This window comes from Cucurbita pepo, chromosome 18 (assembly GCF_057944985.1).
Source record: "Cucurbita pepo subsp. pepo isolate OVF chromosome 18, ASM5794498v1, whole genome shotgun sequence".
Taxonomy (NCBI): domain Eukaryota; kingdom Viridiplantae; phylum Streptophyta; class Magnoliopsida; order Cucurbitales; family Cucurbitaceae; genus Cucurbita; species Cucurbita pepo.
In genome coordinates, this window is record NC_141815.1 from 10,683,892 (window position 1) to 10,705,490 (window position 21,599).

Here is a 21,599-nt window from a genome sequence, read left to right on the forward strand (position 1 = left end):
AGGCATAATAATTGCCCTGTTATTTATGAGTATGGCTCACTGCAGATAGGGTGAATGTGGCAGACAGGATAATGCATGGTGTGGCAGTAGAGATAGTAAAGTTAGATCATCGTTGATATACTTTTAAGAATCTATTTGACACAAAATTCTAAATAGACACGAAGATAAAGATTTAAGAATGGTACGAAAGGAAGGTTAGTTCTATAACAATCGAATAACAAATATAACTTTTACTGCTTTCAAACAATACAACAACACCTACATTACCTGGAAAAAGTAGGAAAAGTAAAATTTAAAAAACAAAAACTCATTGCCAATAAAGGCACAAGGTGATACCTATACGATATGGATGTTTACATGCATTATATCAAATCGTTGTGTTGCTCACAGTTTTGAGTATCCAACTTATCTATTCTAGCTGCAGGTTATAGCCTACAATGAAATTACAAAGTTAACTGCCATGTCAAATTCTGCTGAAGCATTCTTCCAAAAGGATGTAATTCCTTCCATATTCTAAGCCTATCTTCATGGGGAAAATTTGTACTGAAGATCTTCAGAAACAAGAGTTACCAACAACCACATTCCTAACGCCGAATAGTAAGTAAAAATTGTAAAGCAAAAACCATTCAGTCGCCACATATGTATTTCTTCTCTGCATAATATTTCTTCTCGCTTTCAACTTTTTTGGCATTGCGTTTCTGCATTGTAAATAAACCAGACAGCAAAAGTCCAACAGATGCATCAGATTAAGCACTGGGTTATAGATCAAAACGCCAACAAAGGGTCTGATTAATATTAAGGGCGTAATCCAGTTGACTTCTAAAGGTATTCTTTACTGACAGCAGATAGCATGTTCAAATTTTTTCTATGAAACTACAGAGATTACTTTTTGAAGTTTAGGCTCCGGAAATAAGAGAAGTATAGAGCGAGTACCTTAAAAGCATCGTGATTGGCCACTATCCTTTTGGCTATTGAAGTAGTGGTAATGTTTTTAGGACTTTCAAGCAACTTGAAAATTCCCATACTCTTTGGAACGGCATATGGATCACTGTCGCTCTGAAACAGATGAGCTCACCTTGTTAAGGTTTTGTAAATATGAACTTGAAGAAAAACAGCAGTAGGAATAGCTCTACTTACGGCAAAAGGGTTGTTTTCAGCAACAGTCCCATGCACAACCAAAGATATATTGAAAGTAGTTATCTGCCAGCAAAAGAATGCTTCAGTCATAAGAACTTCACGGTCACAAGCAAAAGAATGCTTCTTCAGTCATAACAACTTACCATGTCTCTTGTAATTTCCCAAGGTGCACCGATGATCACCTCATCGACGTACTGGCAACCCAGCACACCGAGACTACGTTCATGTAAATGCATAATTGGAAATTGCTTCCCTCTGAGTTTACTGCAGGTGACAATGAGTTATTTTCTACTTTTCCACTCGTTAACATCCAAGGTATAAGTACATATCCATAATCTCAGGAAAGTATTCAAAACATCTGGAAGAGAGAAAAACCAGATAGTAGAAATGTACAAATAGGTAAAATCTTATGAATGAAAATAGGTACCTCACAGTCTGATCATTATGTATGCCAACTAGTAAAAAGTCTCCTAGCTGCCTAGCACTCTTGAGAATCTGAAAAGATAAAAGATGATATGATGACACGATAGTATGACCGAGAAACTATTATGTTACTACTAATTAGCCAGAGAAGCGCAGATGAAACTCATACATAATTGAATTGAGATAGGGGAAAAGAATGTAGAGTAGATTCGATTGCCACTGTGCACATTAAAAGAAGGAAAATGTTGCAAATGTATAAGCATGGCATTAACATTCCATCGTAGCTCTCAAATAAAGCACACTAAGCCTGTTGGATCTCTAACTAATCCCACCTTCATAAATGTAACTAAGACCATCATTTTGAAGATATATTCCTGCTGTCTTTTAAACATTGTCAGACACACACCACGTGTAACATATCTACTATCCCCAACAATGTTTCTGTGAGATCCCACATCAGTTGGAGAGGAGAATGAAGCATTCCTTATAAGAGTGTGGAAACCTCTTCTAGCAGACACATTTTAAAAACCTTGAGGGAAAGCCCGAAAGAAAAAACCCAAAGAGAATAATATCTGTTAGTGGTGGGCTTGAGTTGTTACAGACTTTCTTTTTCAAAACAAAAAAATTGACCCCTTTGAGTCATAAATCCTTTACGGTCCTAGCCAAACTTATAAAGCTTATGCACAATTCTGACAGCAGCATCCTAGTGACATAATCTTTCCCAGCTAAATCCTATAGTCTTAAGTTGCTTACAAGGCATGTGCTGCTTAATGAACACATAAATACAGACTCAATATGGTTCGTCTCCATAACACAAATCATTTTGCAACTGAACATTTAAAGCAAAGAATTGTTATACACAAGCATGAAATAGAGAAAAGATTGTAAATTCTGTAATACCTCAATATGTCCTGCATGAAAAAGATCAAAAGCCCCATCAATGTAAACAATACGAGCATTTGGTCCAGGCCCCTACCATTGGATATGATAATATGTTAGCATTATCATGAAAAAGATCAAAAGCCCCATCAATGTATAAAAAAAGTTAGATCCACATCATGCAAACTGAACGATAGAATTTTCTAGATTTAAAGAGTTTTCTATCTCCCCCTAACAACCAGACCGCCACAAACTAAGCAAAAGCACAAGTTCTCCCTTCACAAAAGAATTCTTGATTCCCACAACCTAAACTGATTATGTTATTCCATTTTTTGTCACAACAAACACCTAAGGGACCAGAAAGGAGAAATTCTCCCGCATAAGGATTCAAGAACATTTAGGTCACCAGAGAACCATACCCTTCCATTTGAAAACTGTACAATACGGTGTGATGTTGGTAGAAAATGAGAAAGGGCACCATGGGATGAACTTTCCTTGTTAGAATCTCCATTCGGGGATGTTTCATTATGATTTTTAGAATCCGTAGCATCATTCATGGAAGAGAGTATCCTTCCTACATTCAAGAAATTCATGGATTATGGGTTAAAATTTTGAAACAAGAAAATGCAAAACCAAGTAACATTCAAGAGCTCAATAAGCAAGCAAGTTTAGAATATGCTTCTTGTGACAAACTGCTTACTGAAGATTGAGAAACACAGTACCTACGATATCAGTGCTGGACACTCCTTCAGTACGTTTGATCTGCTTGTACCGACCAGCTTTCTTAGCTAAGGCATAGGCATCAGTCCCATCTGGAAGTAGGCATGGATCATCTCCATGAATAATATAGTCAATCTTGTGCTCATTAAAGAGCCTGTTCATGAATTGCTCTGTAATTGCATATGGGGCGTTGGCAATAACTTCATCCACCCACTTCAAACCACTTACAAGAGCCAGCCTACAAGGGGAGCCCTTGGTTAGGAAAAACTGAGCAAATTATTGCGGAAACCTGCAAAATCTTTTACATGCTTTGCTACAAATTCAGTAAGATTTCAGCGGATACCTTTCTTCCATTGGTAACACTGGAGGACCCTTATTGGCTATGATTTCTTCATCACTGACAACACCTACTACCAACTCATCTCCCAAAGCCTTAGCTTGCCTCAACGCATTGGCATGACCAAAATGCATGAGATCAAAACAGCCATCCATGTAAACCCGAATGCGCTTCTTTTCACTCTTTCTTTTCTGAAAAATCCCAAAATCAGACCAGAAAAACGGCAAAGATGGTGCACCAATGCCACTGAAATAACTCGTTGAAAATCCAAGCAAGGCCGCTGTGAGCATTAAACCACCAAACAAATGTGGATAGTAGCATACACCATCCCATATCCAACTGTTGCTTTCGTAATCCATTGGTCCCATTTGCCTCTAAATTCTCTAGCCTCTTCCCTTTTTTCTTCTAAGAGGAGACACAAACCCGGCAACCTGCCAACAAGCAAATCAACTTCATCAACAACTTATTCTCATAAAGGAAATATTTCATATAGATTTGTTTTCTTCAGCAATAACCAAATTAGCAATCGAAGCAAAACATTGTCGCCAATGTTTAATCGAATTCTTAACCACATAGTAGAGAATACGGAAATCAGATGCAATATTCTGACGATATGATGATACAGATTCGTGCGATATCAGCCAAGTAAACTCAGGAAACAAAGAAATTGCACGAAGAAATCAAAACCAAAACAAGTTGTGAAGTAAAGATCACAAAATTTCCAGATTACTCAGTTCCAAATCTAAACGAGTTACAAGACAAAAAATCATCGAAATCATTGGGATCTAACACATTTAAACACAAAACGAAAAAGAAAACCAATTCAGCACCTCATAAAAAGAAGAATCCATAAAAGAAAAACACAGCGAGAAGAAACAGAACAAAACCTATGAAGAAGGAAAAGAAATGGATGCTCATAGCTTCAGATGCGTCAGAGAATCAGCTCAAAAGCGGATCAAAAATTAAAAAAAAAAAAACGAAGAATGAAAAAGAAGAAAAGAGGATCAACAGAAAAAGAGAAATGCATTTAAAGATGAAAATATAATTAATCGATTACCTCCTTCTGTGTCTCCCCTTGGTTGATGGGTGGAGCTGTCGGCTCAGAATAGACGAACCAAAAGGGGCTCTCCGTTCGTTCTTTCTCGCTCGCAATTCCCAAGATGGACAACGCCCAAAAATATTCCGCTGCTGTCACCTGTCCGAACGGGATATGAGATCTGACGATCAGCTCCCATAAAAAATATAATATATATATATATATATATACTGAAATATTTCGCGTTTATTAAAATTTAATATATATTGAAAATAAAATTAAAATAATATTTTAATCTTATGAATTTTTAGCAAGCATTCACGTGATTCCTTCAAGCACCGCGTTTTCTTTAGGCGGTTGGAGTCGGGGCTTCTCTCCGGTCGTGTAAAACAAATATTTATATTTATATTTATATTTATATTAATTAATAATCTTTTTATTTATTTTGCTTTTTATACAAGTCCCAGTCAGTCCACGTGGCGTCATCGTATTCAACGGATTTACGTGATGCATCTTGCAAATTTGATATTTTTCACGACTTTGCTTAACGATTAAGCCATATGATCTTTTAAATCACTTTTTAAAATAATTGTTTAACAATATGATAAGCTCCTTATTATTTAACCAAAATAATTAAAAATAATAGCAAATTAAATAAAATAATTAGCATGGTCAATTAAATTTGTGATGTTATTATGAACTATTAGTGAAATAAATTTAATCATTAGCAAATAAAAGATAATAGATTCAATCAATTTTGGATTTCCTAGGGTACAATTATGAATTTAATTACTTTTAAATTATTTCCATAAATTTTATTTAATTATCATCCTAAATTAATTATTTATTTTTATTACTACCGGGATATATTCTTATATAACCCAATTATTTGAGTTTCTGTCTAACTTGGTTCTGTATACTTAAAATTGATTGAGGTTTTTGATCCCGATTGATCTTCTAAATTGCTATCGATTTGCTTTTTTGGCGGAAGAGGTTTATAAAGTGTCTAGCTTAAGAGGTGCGTCGGAGTTATTTTGTTGAGTTCCTTCAACCTGTTTCTGTCAAGCATCCTAATATACTCTACTTGCTCACCTGTGTTGGTGTGGGGTATAGTCAGCTCATGGAGAGGATTAGAGGACATAATAATTTTTTATTTTTTTTTGGTTGGTTTAGATTGTTTTTTTTTTTTTTTTTTTTGTTTTTAATAAAAATAGAATATTAGTCGGTAAAACATTTAATTATTTATTTTCTAAGGCTTGATTAAGATTATAAAAAATAATCTAGTTAATAAATAATAAAAAATAATTATGAAATTAAATAAAAGTAAAATAATTTAGTCATTATAAAAGAAAAAAATACATTTTTTTTTTTGAAAATAATATTTGTAAAGGGTGAAAATTTATCGACCGGCCGAACCACAGGGAGGAAACAGACGAGGGAAAACTGCGCAGAGAGCGAGGGAGTTTGCAAGCAGAGAAGAGGAGAAATTTGGAGAGAGCGACAATGGGCGGAGGAATGGAAGCTCACAAGAACAGATTTATCGAGGACTGGAGTTCTGCTAGAGAAAATCTTGAGCATAACTTCCGCTGGACTCGCCGGAACTTTGCTCTTGTCGGTCTTTTCGGCATCGCCGTTCCCCTCCTTGTTTACAAGGGCATCGTCAGGGAATTTGTAATATCATTTCTCTCTTTTCTCTTTTGCGATCTTTTTCTTGCATTAGTATGTGGTTTGATTTATATTCGATCGTTTCGTTTCGTGATCCGTTGACGCACATCCACGGCGTTTGTTTCAATCCGGGTTGAAATTGTTCTTTTTAGGGTTTCCATTTTTTTTTTTTTTACCTGTTTTCGATTCTGGATTTCCTTTCTACTAAATTGTTTTGAAGTGATGAAGAATTTGGTCCTATTTTCCTGGACTGGCCGTGTCGATCTTCCAATTGGCCAATTTATTTTGGCGTGATTCGTTTATTTATAGGACCTGGAATTCACATGTTTTCTTTAATTGCTAGTTATGATTTTAGTACCGGATTGGAGAATACAAGTTTTTAATTTCCTTTTGTGTGAGCATTGGTACTAACTTCCAGCATCTCGCGGCAATCCTTTCCTTTCTGAAAGGATAGAATTTAGTTTGCTTTTCAATTTACTGTTTGGTACTTGTTCTTTTGGATCGTCATTGCTACTTGCTGTTCTAAATCTTCAATATCTGTATGTTAATAAGAATGACTTCCATCACCAAAAGAGAATGTGCAAAGAAAGGGTGACAGGAAGGCTGATCCCTGTTGTTCGTCCACTTGTTGAGATGAAATAAATTTCTTCTCAAGAGTTTGAAATCAAGAAATTATTAGAAATGAATGATTTGAAAAAGTAGAAATGATTTAAAACTGTGTTCATCTTCGAAGTTAGAGGTTCAATTCTCAGACTCCATCCCCATGTGTTTGCTTCTGAGATATTGGGTGGTCTGACTCCTATCTTGTAGCTGTGTTCATCTTTGATTTTTCTCATGTTTGTTTCTTTTCCATTAAAATTTGCACGTAGTTTTTGTTTGTTTTTCTCCATTTATGTAAGTTTTCCTTCTCATTATTGAGTCGCCAATTGCCTGTTGAGATGTGGTGCACTCTTTATCAAGCTTTCTTCTAAAATATAACTTGGTTTATAACAATATGATGACAGCATATGCAAGATGAGGATGCAGGCAGACCTTACCGGAAGTTCTTTTGAGCACCGCACCAGGCACTCCAATAATTTCTTGCAGTAACAAAACCCTTCTTATCTATGTGAACACTAATCCCTGCCAATTTGGATTCTGGGACAATATTGCTTCTTTCTTTTAAGTTGTAGAAGTGATGCTATGCAAGTTTACACTATATTTTATGACATTTTGTGAATGCTGAGTATTTTTCATCTAACCATGAATATATAGACCATTTTTCTTACTCTTTTTGTTCTTTTTCTTAACATGGGTGCTCGGATTATCAGCAGCTGTGAAAATTCCTCAGGATTGTGATAGTTTACAAGATGATAGGTGGTAAATTGTTAGTTATAGCCTGTTTAGAAAATTGGGTATTGTTGCCTTTTCCTTGTTGATTCTAGGAACACAGGTTTTCAAAGTTAAAGCATGTTGTGTGTAGATATTCCAGAGAGATTGATGGATGGTTCCGTAGATTTCCAATAGCGTGAGATTCCGCCTCAGTTGGAGAGGGAAATGAAACATGCCTGATAAGACTGTAGGTATCTAACAGATGCGTTATAAAATTGTAAGTCTCCGGTGATACATAACATGTCTGCTTGAGACAGTATCTACTAGTAGTGGGTTTGGATTGTCACAAGTAACAAGATTGAAAATTGAAGACATTGTTTGCTCATAGGTATTGATTGATGAGCCGTCATGGAAATTTGATAGCAAATTCTTATCACATTTACTATGGAAATGTTACCATTCAAAGATAGTGAATGCCCAACTTTTGTATGGTTATCATGTTTTAAATTACGTATAATTTAGGATATCATTTTAATTCGATAATTTTTATTTAATAATGTTCGATTAGAATGACATAAATATTATGTAAGTTTATGTATTTTTTTACTATTTTTACAACGCTCATCAAAGTTAAGTCAAAGTTAAGTCGAAAAATGATATTATGACTTGTTTAATTTTTTTACTATAAGATTATAATTTAAAAGAATATATTTTGGGACGGTTAATTTTAATTCTAATACTTTCAACTTCATTCTTATTGCTAGTTTATTGCTAAAAAATTTCAATTTTTATTACTTATGAGTTTTTCTATTATTATCTACAATAAATTTTGTATATTCGCATAGTATTTGGCATGAAATAATTAAAAATTAATTTAAAAGGACTAATTTAAGACAAATATTTTCAAAGGCTTGCGCAACATTGAACTGGCTATAGCCGGTCATAGCCCACAAGCAAGCCGGTCCACGTGTGTGGTGTATTTAGGGTTTAAAGGACCTACGACTACGGTCCCGCGAAATAAGAAGAACCAGAAGAACCAGAAGGTACCAGTACTGTGCAGAGATCGAATTCTCGCAGCAATGGCGTCGAAGGTTTCTCTTAGAAGCAAGGGCAAGAGCTCCAAGGGCTCATCGAAGTCATCTGAGGATAAATCCACAACCCAAGCCTTCAAGGAGTGGACTACTTGGGCCGTAAAGAAAGCCAAGGTCATCACTCACTATGGCTTTATTCCTCTGGTCATCATCATCGGCATGAACTCCGAGCCAAAGCCTCAGCTTTCCCAGCTTCTCAGCCCCGTCTGATCTGATTGCTCTCTATACGTTGGTTTTCAGGATTTATATCTTTTTATGATGGATCGGTGCCTTTTCGTCGATTCACGACTTGGATTTATGTTTTTTGGGGGTTAGATAGCGCTTGAAGTTTAGATAGGTTTGGGTATAATACTTCGCTGCTTATGCTTGGTATGCTTGAACTACAATAGACATGTAATAGTTTGAGCAAAAATTTTAATTTCTTCTGAAATATCTGATTATGCTATCGCTTTACCGGTATGAATCTTGGTGCACTTCTCTTCTCCGAATTTTGTCTGTTTATTCAAATAATTGAATGGTGTTAAGGTTTATTTGCGCTATCTGATCCTTCAAGACTGTCATGGATGAATCATACAAGAGTGATAGGGCTGTATTATCGAAAAGCCCATTTTGTTGTGGCTGTTTTTCTTTCCTTCTCTCGCAAGTTTATAGTAATTGGTCAAGGATTTATACTCACCATTGCATGACTTGAATCTATTATCTTTCATTATGTTCCAATATTTAAATGTTTACTTTAAATTGTGATAATGAAATGCAATGTCTGAAGTCACCCTGATAGGCATTCATGTTCTTAGTATCATGTGTTATCTAGCCTATGAGTATGTTCTGTTTTCATTTTCCATTAATGTTCTATGTGTAGTTCCTCCTATAATAATACTTAACAGGGTTAGTTTGTCTCTAACCCAGAATTTTAGTCTTTGTTCATTGGGATTATCCTCTGTCATCTCCTGAGTTGTGATGAACCCATATCAATGCCCTCTACTGGCTCATTTGTTCTCTTGAGTTGTGTAGGTCTATATTGCATATTGTACTCAAAATCTGTCTCGTGTACAGCTCTCTTCATTCCCTCAAAGATTGGGCACAATTTTAGTGATTCTAGACACAATTTCGTTTCTACACTACATTTCCTCTGGACTTGGGGTGTTCCTAATGTTGGTTTATTGGCTGTTCTTAATTTGAGTGGAATGCTATTTGAGTTTATTTTGGCTTTCCTTTGAGTTGCCATTGATTTTCACTAGCAAATGAAACAGTCATCTTATTTTGCTAGTAGTTTGTTTTAAGCCTGAGTCAACCCAGTATTTGATGCCTGATGCTTTTCCCAGAAATTTGGTATAAGCTTTCATGGTGTAATTTGGTTAATGGTAGGCTTCTGTCATCTGTTTGAGTCAGTTCTTTAGAAATGGTATCCTGAGATTTCTGGGACTTATACCTGATATAGACGGCTTTAAAGCCTCGTGCATTTGGCTTGTGGCTGAGCTTATACGTGAATTTCCTTACTTCAAGCTTCGCAGTTGTTTATTTATTATTATTTTTTTTGTCTGTTTCGATAGTATGTCTTAACTAGTTGGTCTATGCTCGTATTGTAAATATGGTATATGTCTTAACCAATTAGTATATGTCTTAACTAGTTGGTCTATGTTCGTATTGAAAGGATGGTATATGTCTTGAACAGTTGGCCTATGCTCATGTTGAGCTTCTTTTTTTTTTTTTTCTTTTTTTTCTAACTTTCAATCTCCCGATAGCATATGTCTTAAGTAGTTGGTCTATGCTTGTGTTGAGCTTTTTTTTTTTTTTTTTTTTTTTGTCTGATTCAAACTTTCAATCTTACTGGTAGTATATGCTTTAACTAGTTGGTCTATGCTCATATTGAAAGTATGATATATGTCTTAACCAGTTGGCCTATGTTCGTGTTGAGCTTTTTTGCTTTTTTCTTTTGTTTGGTTCAAACTTTCAATCTCCCGATAGAATATGTCTTAACTAGTTGGTCTATGTTCATATTGAAAGGATGATATATGTCTTAACTAGTTGGCGAATTTTAAGCTATTTGTTTGCTATTGTTGCGAGTTATTTTGGTTTTAGCTATTTGTTTGCTATTGTTGCAAGTTATTTTGGTTTTCTAAATCTGACTTGGACACGGAATTTAATTTTTAGACGTTACAAAACTGGTTTTCAACTAAGTCTTAAGTTTTTACTTCAACATTTTTAGTGCCAACAGTGAAACTTAAGGAACTAGCCTATGTATATCATCAAGATGAATGTGCAAACCCCAAACAGAACGGCTGAATAATACTGCTAAAAAAGGTTCATAGTTAATGAATATGCAACTGTAAAACCATTCTTTCTCGACAAGCTAGTTCAAGCCCAAAATTTGGTGGACGAAAGGCAAACTTTACAATAATTGAATAATTTACAGCATCTAAAGGTAAGGTGTGCAGTTTTTTACTCTTACTCCCAGGTGAAACGATTGGCATTGCATGCAACAATCATACTTTGAACAGCCACAAATATCAGCAGGAGCCTGACTTGATTCCCAGAAGATTTTCCTTCATCAGTCCTCACAATAAGAACATCAATAAGAGTTTGCAGTATTCGTCCAGAAACACTGCAAATTTATCCTCCGCTACAAATTACCCGAACCATCGAGAACTCATCGAGAACCAGTTCGAGCAGAGACTTCATAAACCATTTTGCACTTCCTCCTACACATTGCATACTAGTAGTGAAGAAAGTTTGGGATCAGATGCACCACTTATAGAGGCACCTTTGCTTTTTAAATGTAACAGATAATCTAGAACTTCCTCAGATATAATCTCCCCTGGTATCATTACTGGTATTCCTGGAGGGTATGGGCATATTAGCTCTCCACACACCTTCCCCACACATTCTTTAATGTTCTCTCTTCTTTTTTTAGAAAAGAAGGCGTCTCTAGGATTCAAGCTGGTTTTGACATCAGGAAAGGGTGCAGAAACACTGAATTTGCTTCTTCCTTCAATTCTCAGAATCGATGCAAAAGAGCTCACATCATCAATACCTGAAACTAGTCTCTCAATATCATCTTCACATGTTCCTAGATTAATGACAAATGTAATGGATTGGTTCCCAACAAGTTCACAAACGATGTTATGATTCTTGTATATTGTTTCATCTGCTTCATAGCCAGACAAACCAAGTTGTTGGAAACCAATAGTGAGTCTTAATGGATCAATAGCAGGGAAGTTGGAGAACATGGGAAATTCGAGGATCGAGATACCTGAAATCTTATTGATCTTGCTTTTTGCTTGATATGCTAGATCTATTGCTCTATTGAAAATCTTGTCTGGATTATCACTTAGCTGAGCTCTGGCAGCATCCAATGATGCTAAAAGCAGATAACTAGGGCTGGTGCTTTGAAGTGTTTGTAAACATCTACATACCATTTCTCTGTCTATAATATTACCTGACATGTGTAACATTGATGACTGAGTAAGAGAGCAGAGAACTTTGTGGGTGGATTGGACAGCCAAATCAGCCCCTTGCTGGAGTGCAGAAAGAGGCAGCTGAGGTTGAAACCCAAAGTGTGCCCCATGAGCCTCATCGACAATGAGGGGAATTCCTTTAGCATGACATATCTGGGAAATCTCCCTCAAGTCACTGCAGATGCCGTGATAAGTAGGTGAAGTAACAAGAACTGCAGATGCTTTTTGACCTTCCATTTCCAAATCCTCGATTGCTCTATCCACCTATGAAATAATAAAAATTTCCCTCTTTAGAATTACATGCATTAAACAAGTTAATAAAGATTGAAGGTTTAGATTTGAGGGAAGGTTTTCCTTGGTAAATCTTAATGTTGGGTTACAAAAATATAAAACCTACATCTAATACGGTTGAGGATTGTTGGGAGGGAGTCCCATATTGGAAACGATGGGTTTATAAGTAAGGAATACATCTCCATTGGTATGAGGCAAAGCTCAAAAGCAAAGCCATGAGAGCTTATGCTCAAAGTGGACAATATCATACTATTGTGGAGAGTCGTGATTCCTAACAAATACTATATCAGTAATGAGGATTATAAATTGCGAGTGGTATTGCTAACCTAAGATAACTAGTAGTAAGCAATAGTCTATTGAGAAAATTTATACCCTACATGACATGAGTGTATCCATGAGTTGAAAACCAATGTTATGAACTTGCCTGTGACGGAGTGACCCCACCAGCTATGTCCCAATTGGAGTCATACTCGGGCATGATGTATTTGGGTATTGCACCAGATATCACCAAAGCTGATATGACGGATATATGGGAATTCCTGGGAAGAATTATATGATCTCCTGGGGAACAGGTTGCCATAATTGCAGCCTGAATTCCACATGTGGTTCCTCCAACGAGGAACCATGTTTCTGATGCCCCAAAAAGTTTAGCTGCTTGCTGCTGTGCTTCTAAAATTGGACCCTCTGGACAAAAGAGGTTGTCCAACTCTGGAAGCTCCGGTAAATCATGCATAAATGGTTTGAAACCAATGAGCTGAGTAAATGATGATGGCGCTGCTCTCCCTCCATTATGCCCAGGAAAGTGAAAACGAGCCGCATCTTTCTCAGCTGAAACTTTCAATGCATTAACCAGAGGAAGGGTGCTGCTACCTTCCTGGGATATTGGAGATTCTCCAATTGCTTTCGTGGAGGTTTGCTTTTTGCTTGACCCGTCCTGATTATTCTTTGGCTTAACAATGCTTGTTTCCTGCAAGAAATCAAAGAGTTAACATATTTGACATCTAGGCAGAGACGCCACATATCTTCTTTATCCAGTTCTTGTTTCTTATCAGATTAAAATAGATCCTTCACATTCAGAACAATGAATTGACTTTACCAGGGGATATATGTAACAACCCAGATCCACCGCTAGCAGATATTGTCCTTTTTGGGCTTTCCCTTTCGGGCTTCCCCTCAAGGCTTTAAAACGCGTCTGCTAGGGGAAGGTTTCCACACCGTTATAAATGGTGGTTTGTTCTCCCCCAACCAATGTGGGAGATCACAATATAGGTCTATCAAATTGTGCTTCAGCTGAAAATAGACATTCTCTTGAGCATGAAGTCAGCTGGAAACATAGCTCATGGATCAGAGAAATCAAATAACTTCTAGACGGACCATGGTTTAAGTCTCGAGCACCCACCATCATTTCCAATTAGAATAGAATAAAAATAGAAGGGGAAAAACTGATTACATAAACTCAAAGAATACAATACACCAACGTGAGCACAATGTCACGGCCATGCTTGTCCAAGACGTGTTGTTCATGGCCGCATGCCCGTTCCAAACCCCTTTTACATGCTTTCACCATAGATAGACCTTTACTATTATATCTTGTGTTAATACGGAGGTGTATGACCGTTCACCAAAATCATGTCTACACCCGCTAGGGCTAAAATGCCCCAAAATATACTATAGGAGATATGACTAGTTCTCACTTCTCCCTACCCGAGTTGTATGCTATTTAAACCGTGGTGTTTCTTTTTTTTGCTTATAGCCATATAACGTTGCTTTTTCCAATTATTTCAAATTGTTTTCAAATGTATTTCCTAGCTCACGTTTTCTAAAACATTTCCCACAAACGTGATTCAAGGCTCAAGCATACGCTGATATTGTCCGCAAAATATGAATTTTTCACGGCCGACTTGTTCGCTTGGTTAGAACAAGTGCGGCATAATCACTGTCTCGCTGCCACAAGAGTGCAATTGCAACATGCACCTTAGTGATCAAAGAGGAACTTACATAAATTTTCGACTCAAAGCATACCATCCCGATAGGTATCTAGGGAAGTTTATTTGAAGAACAGTACAGAAAAGAGTGACAATGTCACCATACACTCTCAGCCAATTCGATAACAAAGGCAGCTCATTTCCTCAAACTAACCTTCCCTTAATTCCCCTTTTCACCCTTTCTATTACATACATGTGTTATTGGAGGTCCCTTTTTGCTCCTTCGAGCATGAACATTCAACATCCCCGCCAAATTTCTACCCCTCATTTGTTGTACTGAACTGAAAAATACAAAAAGAATCCAAACAGTACTCAGATGCTAAGACACAGACCTGACGGATGCTAAAACAGGACTTTCTTCTCTTCGGCCTCCTACTCCAATCGTGGCCAAGCCGAAAATGATGATTCTGCTGAACGAACAAATCCAAGTTTCAATAGCAGACCTCGAGTTTCGAAAATACGTGGTAAATGCAGAGCAAATGTAATATCCATGGAGTGAAGAGAGAGCAAGAACTTACCGAGATTATGGAGGAAGATAGAGGTGAGGAAGTCATCATTGTAAGAATTATCTCCACGAAACACGTAGCGCTAACGCCATTGATTCCTTAAGGAATCAATCGCGATTTCATTCTGAAGCTCAGATGGCTATGGCGATTTCATTCTGAAGCTCAGATGGCTATGGCGATTCTGCTTGAACTTTCAAGCAAGACCTCAGTTCGCAAGTTATCTCCGGCGGAAGCGATAAGAAAAAGGAAAAATTATTTTTAAATTAAATTAATCGAATTCCAATTCTGTCCTGGAGATGATCATTCGTTTGGGGGTAAAATAGTAAATTACTTCCTATTCTCATTGGCGCAGTTTTGATTGGCTTGGTATTTCCCGCGGGTTCTCTTCACTGCGATAATGTTCTTCTGTTTCTCTCCGAAAGTTTCTTCCCCAAATCGTCGACAAAGTTGGAGAGTCGATTATCTTCCAAACGTGGCTGGACTAGCTCATGGATCCGCGCTTCTTTCCAGTAAGAACTGTAAGTAGAAATCTTAGAATTCATTTTGATCTCTTAATCGAAGAGTAGGGCTGCATTTGTTAATTTTGGTGCGACTTTTGCCTGTTTCGACCTTTTGCCTTTTCACTTCCCCTGCCCTAGGTAGTTTTTGAGCCAGATTATTGATCTTGTTTGAGATGTTTAGAGTTCTATAACATGAGTAGTTTACAAATTGATTAAACTGATCACGTTCCAATGAGAAGAGATTCAATTCTTGTGATTGCTTTTCTCTCGGCTTTGTTTCTACTTTGAATAAGAATGAAACAGAATGAAATGAAAAGGAAAAAAGAAACTGGACTAGCTTATGGATCTACACTTTTTTCCAGTAAGAACTGTAAGTAGACATCTTAGAATTCATTTTGATCTCTTAATCGAAAAGTAGAACTGCATTTGTTAATTTTGGTGCGACTTTTGCCTGTTTCGACCTTTTGCCTTTCCACTTCCCCTGCCCTAGGTAGTTTTTGAGCCAGATTATTGATCTTGTTTGAGATGTTTAGAGTTCTATAACGTGAGTAGTTTCCAAATTGATTAAATTGATCACATTCCAATGAGAAGAGATTCAATTCTTGTGATTGCTTTTCTCTCGGCTTTGTTTCTACTTTGAATAAGAATGAAACAGAATGAAATGAAAAGGAAAAGAAAAAAACTGGACTTAGCTCATGGATCTACACTTCTTTCCAGTAAGAAGTGTAAGTAGAGATCTTAGAATTCATTTTGATCTCTTAATCGAAGAGTAGAGCTTCATTTGTTAATTTGGGAGTGACTTTTTCCTGTTTCGACCTTTTGCCTTTCCACTTCCCCTGCCCTAGGTAGTTTTTGAGCCAGATTATTGATCTTATTTCAGATGTTTAGAGTTCTATAACATGAGTAGTTTACGAATTGATTAAACTGATCATATTTCAATGAGAAGAGATTCAATTCTTGTGATTGCTTTTCTCTCGGCTTTGTTTCTACTTTGAATAAGAATGAAACAGAATGAAATGAAAAAGGACAAAAAGAAAAAACCATATATATCTTGATTCCGAAGCCTTCTTGGGGAAGCCAAACAAAGGACTGCATTAACCTGATTTACTTTGAAATATGGTTTTCTTCTCTGTGCCTCAAGCTCCGATTATGGGCGAATCCAAAATGGTTTGTCTGCTCTGCAGAACCCGAAACTCATATTTAACTTATGGGCCCTAGAGGTGTACAGATCCAATAAACACATTTCATGGAGAGTGAGCAAGATCTTACAAGGTTTAGGTGCTAAGATAGAGCTGGGGAAGCCATATTTATACAATCTCTATTTGTAGTAATCGAGCAGGATAGAGCACAGAAAAGGAGAATATTTCAGTGGGGTGGGGGGTAGTATTAGTGGCAAAGACACTTTTGACTATTGTAGGCTATTTTGCTAGACATTCCAGATTCTTATTTATGTTTTTGGATTCACGACATGTGCCATATGTTTTTTGACGCAAGTTTTTGGATTTTGGGATCAAAATTGTGTAAACTTCTTTGAAAACAACATTGTCATGCTTTTTTTTTTTTTTTTTTTTTTTTTTAATTTGAAATTTTAAAATAAAGGTTTATATTAAGAAATATAATCTTTTTTTTTATAAATATAATCTTTCATGTTATAAACTCAATTTATTTTTGTTAAACTAAAATATGTATAATATAATATGTTATAAAGTATATGATATTGTAAAATAATAATTATACAAATCTTTTAACATAAAACATGTTCATAAGTTAATTAATAATAATTTATATAAAACCTAGTATTTAGTGAGCAAATATGGCTGGTTTTATGATTTATAAATGTATTATATGTAACACATTTTGAACTTAAATTGAGATCCAATTTCTGAATATGTTACCAATATTTAAAAAGAATGATGTAGAATATTAATATTGGATCCTTTAGCTTTTGATATTTAATCTTTAAATTTGAAAAAGAAATAATATCTATTCAGAGTTTATAACCTTGGCATTAAACCATTACTTGACAGCGTAGTAAGTTCTTAAGGTACAGGATGAAACCAGAATTTTCACAAGAAATTTGCAAAATTTTACCTTTTAACTTTTGTGCGTGTACTATTTTTCAATTTCGAAAATTTATGGGGGCTAAAGAGGAAATTTTAAGATCTTAACTTCTTTTTATACAATTTTTAAAATTCAAGATTAGTTGCTCCTCCTTACCCATGGATTGTAATTTTTATTTCAAAACAAACCAATTAACTTACACGATGAAAGGTTTCCATCATCTTCAACTGAGGTTAAAGCCTCAGTTGTAAGATGGAAGGTTTTTTTTGGTCTTGAGGATCTTGGCTTTCATCTTGCAATCAAGACAAGTCCATGTCACTTGTGAGGTGAAAGCAAAAGGGGGAACAAGGGTTGAGGACAAAAAATCATGGTAGATAAGATAAAACATAAATTATAGGATGATTTTTATCAATGATAACATAAACAATAGATTTGCAATCTGATTGACCTTCAAGGTGAAAAAGATGAAAGCCCACACGCTATGTCATGTGACCAAATGTCCTAAATGATCTCCAATGCATTGTCCATTACAGATAATGATCAACAACTGTTACCCTCATACCATACTTCCCTGCAATACAAATACTAAAAAACGATGCAAATTTATATGATTCCTGCTACAGACTACTCCAACCATCAGGAGTTAAACGAAATATTGATTTCATAAGCCATTTTGCACTTTCTCCTACACATTGCATACAAGTAGTGATGTTAGTTGGGGATCAGATGCACCACTTATAGAGGCACCTTTGCTTTTTAGAAGCATCAGATATTCCAAAGCTTCCTTAGATATAACCTCACCTGGGAATATTACTGGTATTGCTGGGGGGTATGGACTTAATAGCTCCCCAGACACCTTTCCCACACACTCTTCAATCTTCACCCTCCTTTTTTTGGCAAAAAATGCATCTCTAGGATTCAAGCTGAATTTGATATCCAGAAAGGGAGTAGAAACACTAAGTTTGTTGCTTCCTTCAATTTCTAAAATGGATGCAAAAGAACTTACATCCTCAATGCCTGATACAAGCCTTCGAATATCGCCTTCACATGTTCCAAGGTTAATGGCGTAAGTAATAGATTGGGTCCCAAAAAGTTCACAAACGATGTCATGATTCTTGTATAGCATTTCGTCTGCTTCATAGCCAGACAGGCCAAGTTGCTGGAAACCAACAGTGAGTCTCAATGGATCACTTGCAGGGAAGTTAGAGACGATGGGAAATTCTAGGATAGATATACCTGAAATTTTCTTTATACATTCTTTTGCTTGATTGGCTAAAGCTATTGCTTTGGTGAAAATTTTGTTTCGATTATCACTTAGTTGAGCTCTGGCAGCATCTAATGATGCTAAAAGTAGATAACTGGGGCTAGTGCTTTGAACTGCTTCCAAACATCTACAAACTCTTTCTCTGTCTACAATATTCCCTGACATGTGCAACATGGATGACTGAGTAAGAGAGCAGAGAACTTTGTGGGTGGATTGAGCAACCAAATCAGCCCCTTGCTTGAGTGCTGAATGAGGTAGTTGAGGTTCAAACCCAAAGTGTGCCCCATGAGCCTCATCCACAATCAAAGGAATTCCATGAGAATGACATATTTGAGAAATCTCACTCAGGTCACTGCAGATGCCATGATAAGTAGGTGAAGTAACAAAGACAGCAGATACTTTTTGACCCTCCGTCTTTGACTCCTTGATTGCCCTATCTATCTGTGGAATGAGAAAGTTTTAGATTAGCAGGATATTCATCAGCTTAAAAAGATATAAGGGTTTAATTTGTGGGAAAATCTTCCTCAGTTGATCTAAGAATTGGACATTACACTGTTAAAAGCTTAGGATGTTGTGCTCATTTATGATTTTCTTTGCACTAATCCAGGGAAATTTAGATCTACTTGGAATGACTTTTAAGTGCTTAAGAAATCATTTTCAAGTACAAAAAATATGTTTTTAAGGTCTTAAAAAGTCATTCCAAAACACTTAGAAACTCAGTCCAAACATATTAGGGTAGAACAATTTAGATTCGTGAAATGGTATTGTACTATACTACTAAGCATTATTCCATTGAGAAAGTACAAGCTATATGACATGTTTGTATTAGTAAGTTGAAAACCATTGTTCCTCACTCACCTGTGATGGAGTTACTCCACCAGCAATGTCCCAATTGGAATCATACTCCGGCATGATGTATCTAGGTATTGCACCAGAAAACACTAAAGCAGATACGACTGACGAATGGGAACTTCTTGGAAGAATTATATGTTCTCCTGGGGAACAAGTTGCCATAATTGCAGCTTGAATTCCACATGTGGTTCCTCCAACTAGGAACCATGTCTCTGATGCTCCAAAAAGCTTTGCCGCTTCCTGCATTGCTTCTAAAACTGGGCCCTTTGGATGAAAAAAATTGTCCAGCTCAGGAATTTGAGTTAAATCATGCATAAATGGTTTAAGACCAATAAGCTGAGTTAATGATGATGGTGCCGCTCGCCCTCCGTTATGCCCCGGGAAGTGAAAACGAGCTGCGTTTCGCTCAGCTGAAGCTTTCAGTGCATTGATTAGTGGGGGGGAGCTTGGAGAATCTGCAAATGTTGCCTTAGTACTTTGTTTTTTGCTTGTTTTGTCTTGATTGTTCTCTGGTTCGATGCTTGTTTCCTGCCATAAAATTGAAGAGTCAACATAAGCACATCCTTCACTTTCACTCTTGAAAAGCATAATTTCACGAACAACGCCCTTTTTTCATCAGATGGATCTTTTACATTTAGATAGAAAAGACATACTGTCATGTCACATTCAAAATCACTCTTACACATGTCTTTAATCATTCAAAATCAATTTAATAGGAGAATATCTCTTTTAAAAGTGATTTTTATGCCATGAAAATTGATTTTGAGATCAAATAAGAGTGATTTTGAACCTGACAAATTAATTTTTACAATTCTAAAATCAATTCAAAGCATATGTTCTTACTCTTTGTAGATTTCTATTAGTACAATGTCTGTTTTATTAGGAACTTTTCCTAGATTTAGCGATTGAAGTTAGGTGGCATCCATCAAAGTTTTATTAGGAACTTTGATACGACAAGGATCAGAAAGAAAAAAAGATACTTGAATGGTTCTTGGAAACCAAAAGCAAAAAAGATTGAATAGACCTGAGGAACACTGAAACATGATTTTCTTCTTTGTGGCCTAAAGCTGCAGTTGCTGCCAAACCCAAAATGGTTCGCCTGCTGCACTCAAAATGGCAAGTTTTATAAATAGAACAACTCCAGATCTTTGTTACAGATTCTAATCAAAAGCATATCCAAATTGTAACATCTATGGAGAGAAAGCAAGAACTTACAAGGTTTATGGAGGAAGACAGAGCTGCAGAGGTCATGTTTATACTACGATCTACTACTGGTATGAAGCAATCAAAGTTCCACCATTTTTATAGCTTAAAAATACTATTTGCTTTTTTCTTGGATTCCATTTCCGTTTAGCTTTTAAGTATTCAATTTTAGTCAAAATTAGTTAAATAGTTTCATCAAAAAAACAAAAAATCATAATTTATAAAGAGAACATTAATATAGACTATTTTTAAAATTAATTAGAAAAGATTTACTTGAGATGAACCATACAAATTTAAATGGGACATTTAAAAGTCGAAACTTAAATGATAAGAGTCAAATCTTATTTTAACAATTTTTCTTTATGATAAGTTTGGTCTTCATTTGAGATGAACCATATGAAGGGACCAAAAGAAGGAATAATATTTTAGGACAATAATTGTATTTTTAGGTAGAAAAGATTCGTTGCACATTTTGTTGGTGAAATGACATGAATGGCCCTATCCCCATATCCTTTTTCTCCCTTCGGGGCGAAACAATTCCAAGAGAGAATGGCATAGGTCATCAGCAGGAATGGTATATCCTATGAACCACACTTTATTTTCTTTAAAATATTCATAATTTTTTTAAAAAATTTATCCACTTCTCTATGGTTGTGCTCCAACGGTAGAAGGGTGAGGTTAACATCTTTTTACCTCGGTGGATCAAATTAACATTTCAAAGATACGTGGTTTATTTTCCACTTTTTGCAATTATAGGACAAACAAAATGTAGCAAAGAGGAAAATTAATCTCTATAATTTAACATGAAGCGAGAAAGAAACAAAAGACTCAAATCGAAATCGAAAAATTTTGGAGTACAAGTTTAATTCTGAAATTTTAAGGT

At 36.0% G+C, this 21,599-nt stretch overlaps 5 protein-coding genes across 8 annotated transcripts; 2 read left to right on the top strand and 3 right to left on the bottom strand.

Annotated features, from left to right (window-relative positions):
* Window positions 1-215: 215 nt before the first annotated feature.
* Window positions 216-4,905, bottom strand: LOC111779939 (ethanolamine-phosphate cytidylyltransferase). Of its 3 annotated transcripts, XM_023660144.2 has the most exons (11): window positions 4,855-4,905; window positions 4,554-4,691; window positions 3,503-3,927; window positions 3,162-3,397; window positions 2,859-3,013; window positions 2,461-2,532; window positions 1,565-1,632; window positions 1,281-1,401; window positions 1,138-1,200; window positions 934-1,056; window positions 216-698 (listed from the first exon to the last, which is right to left on the bottom strand). In XM_023660144.2, the coding sequence occupies exons 3-11, from the start codon at window positions 3,862-3,864 to the stop codon at window positions 627-629; spliced, it is 1,272 nt and encodes a 423-aa protein (XP_023515912.1). In that variant the 5' UTR covers window positions 3,865-3,927; window positions 4,554-4,691; window positions 4,855-4,905; the 3' UTR covers window positions 216-626. The 3 variants fall into 3 exon arrangements, with proteins under 3 accessions (XP_023515912.1, XP_023515911.1, XP_023515913.1); XM_023660143.2 differs by lacking the exon at window positions 4,855-4,905 and having other exon boundaries at window positions 4,554-4,797; XM_023660145.2 differs by lacking the exons at window positions 4,554-4,691; window positions 4,855-4,905 and adding an exon at window positions 4,384-4,499.
* Window positions 4,906-5,911: 1,006 nt separating this feature from the next.
* LOC111780310 (uncharacterized) lies at window positions 5,912-7,464 on the top strand. The gene is made up of 2 exons (XM_023660682.2): window positions 5,912-6,203; window positions 7,202-7,464. Exons 1-2 carry the CDS (start codon window positions 6,036-6,038, stop codon window positions 7,247-7,249), a joined length of 216 nt encoding a protein of 71 aa, XP_023516450.1. The 5' UTR covers window positions 5,912-6,035; the 3' UTR covers window positions 7,250-7,464.
* Window positions 7,465-8,501: 1,037 nt separating this feature from the next.
* Window positions 8,502-9,058, top strand: LOC111780309 (mitochondrial import receptor subunit TOM7-1). Its single transcript, XM_023660681.2, has one exon. The coding sequence runs from the start codon at window positions 8,588-8,590 to the stop codon at window positions 8,807-8,809; it is 222 nt and encodes a 73-aa protein (XP_023516449.1). The 5' UTR covers window positions 8,502-8,587; the 3' UTR covers window positions 8,810-9,058.
* A 1,797-nt stretch (window positions 9,059-10,855) lies between these two features.
* On the bottom strand, window positions 10,856-15,110 carry LOC111779660 (uncharacterized). 2 transcript variants are annotated; one of them, XM_087119638.1, is made up of 5 exons: window positions 14,981-15,110; window positions 14,849-14,949; window positions 14,663-14,740; window positions 12,770-13,312; window positions 10,856-12,318 (listed from the first exon to the last, which is right to left on the bottom strand). In XM_087119638.1, exons 2-5 carry the CDS (start codon window positions 14,885-14,887, stop codon window positions 11,299-11,301), a joined length of 1,680 nt encoding a protein of 559 aa, XP_086975764.1. In that variant the 5' UTR covers window positions 14,888-14,949; window positions 14,981-15,110; the 3' UTR covers window positions 10,856-11,298. The 2 variants fall into 2 exon arrangements, with proteins under 2 accessions (XP_086975764.1, XP_023515532.1); XM_023659764.2 differs by having other exon boundaries at window positions 14,663-14,737; window positions 14,849-15,094.
* A 2,776-nt stretch (window positions 15,111-17,886) lies between these two features.
* LOC111779661 (uncharacterized) lies at window positions 17,887-20,857 on the bottom strand. Its single transcript, XM_023659766.2, has 4 exons — window positions 20,729-20,857; window positions 20,538-20,615; window positions 19,520-20,041; window positions 17,887-19,102 (listed from the first exon to the last, which is right to left on the bottom strand). Exons 1-4 carry the CDS (start codon window positions 20,762-20,764, stop codon window positions 18,083-18,085), a joined length of 1,656 nt encoding a protein of 551 aa, XP_023515534.1. The 5' UTR covers window positions 20,765-20,857; the 3' UTR covers window positions 17,887-18,082.
* Window positions 20,858-21,599: the final 742 nt, after the last annotated feature.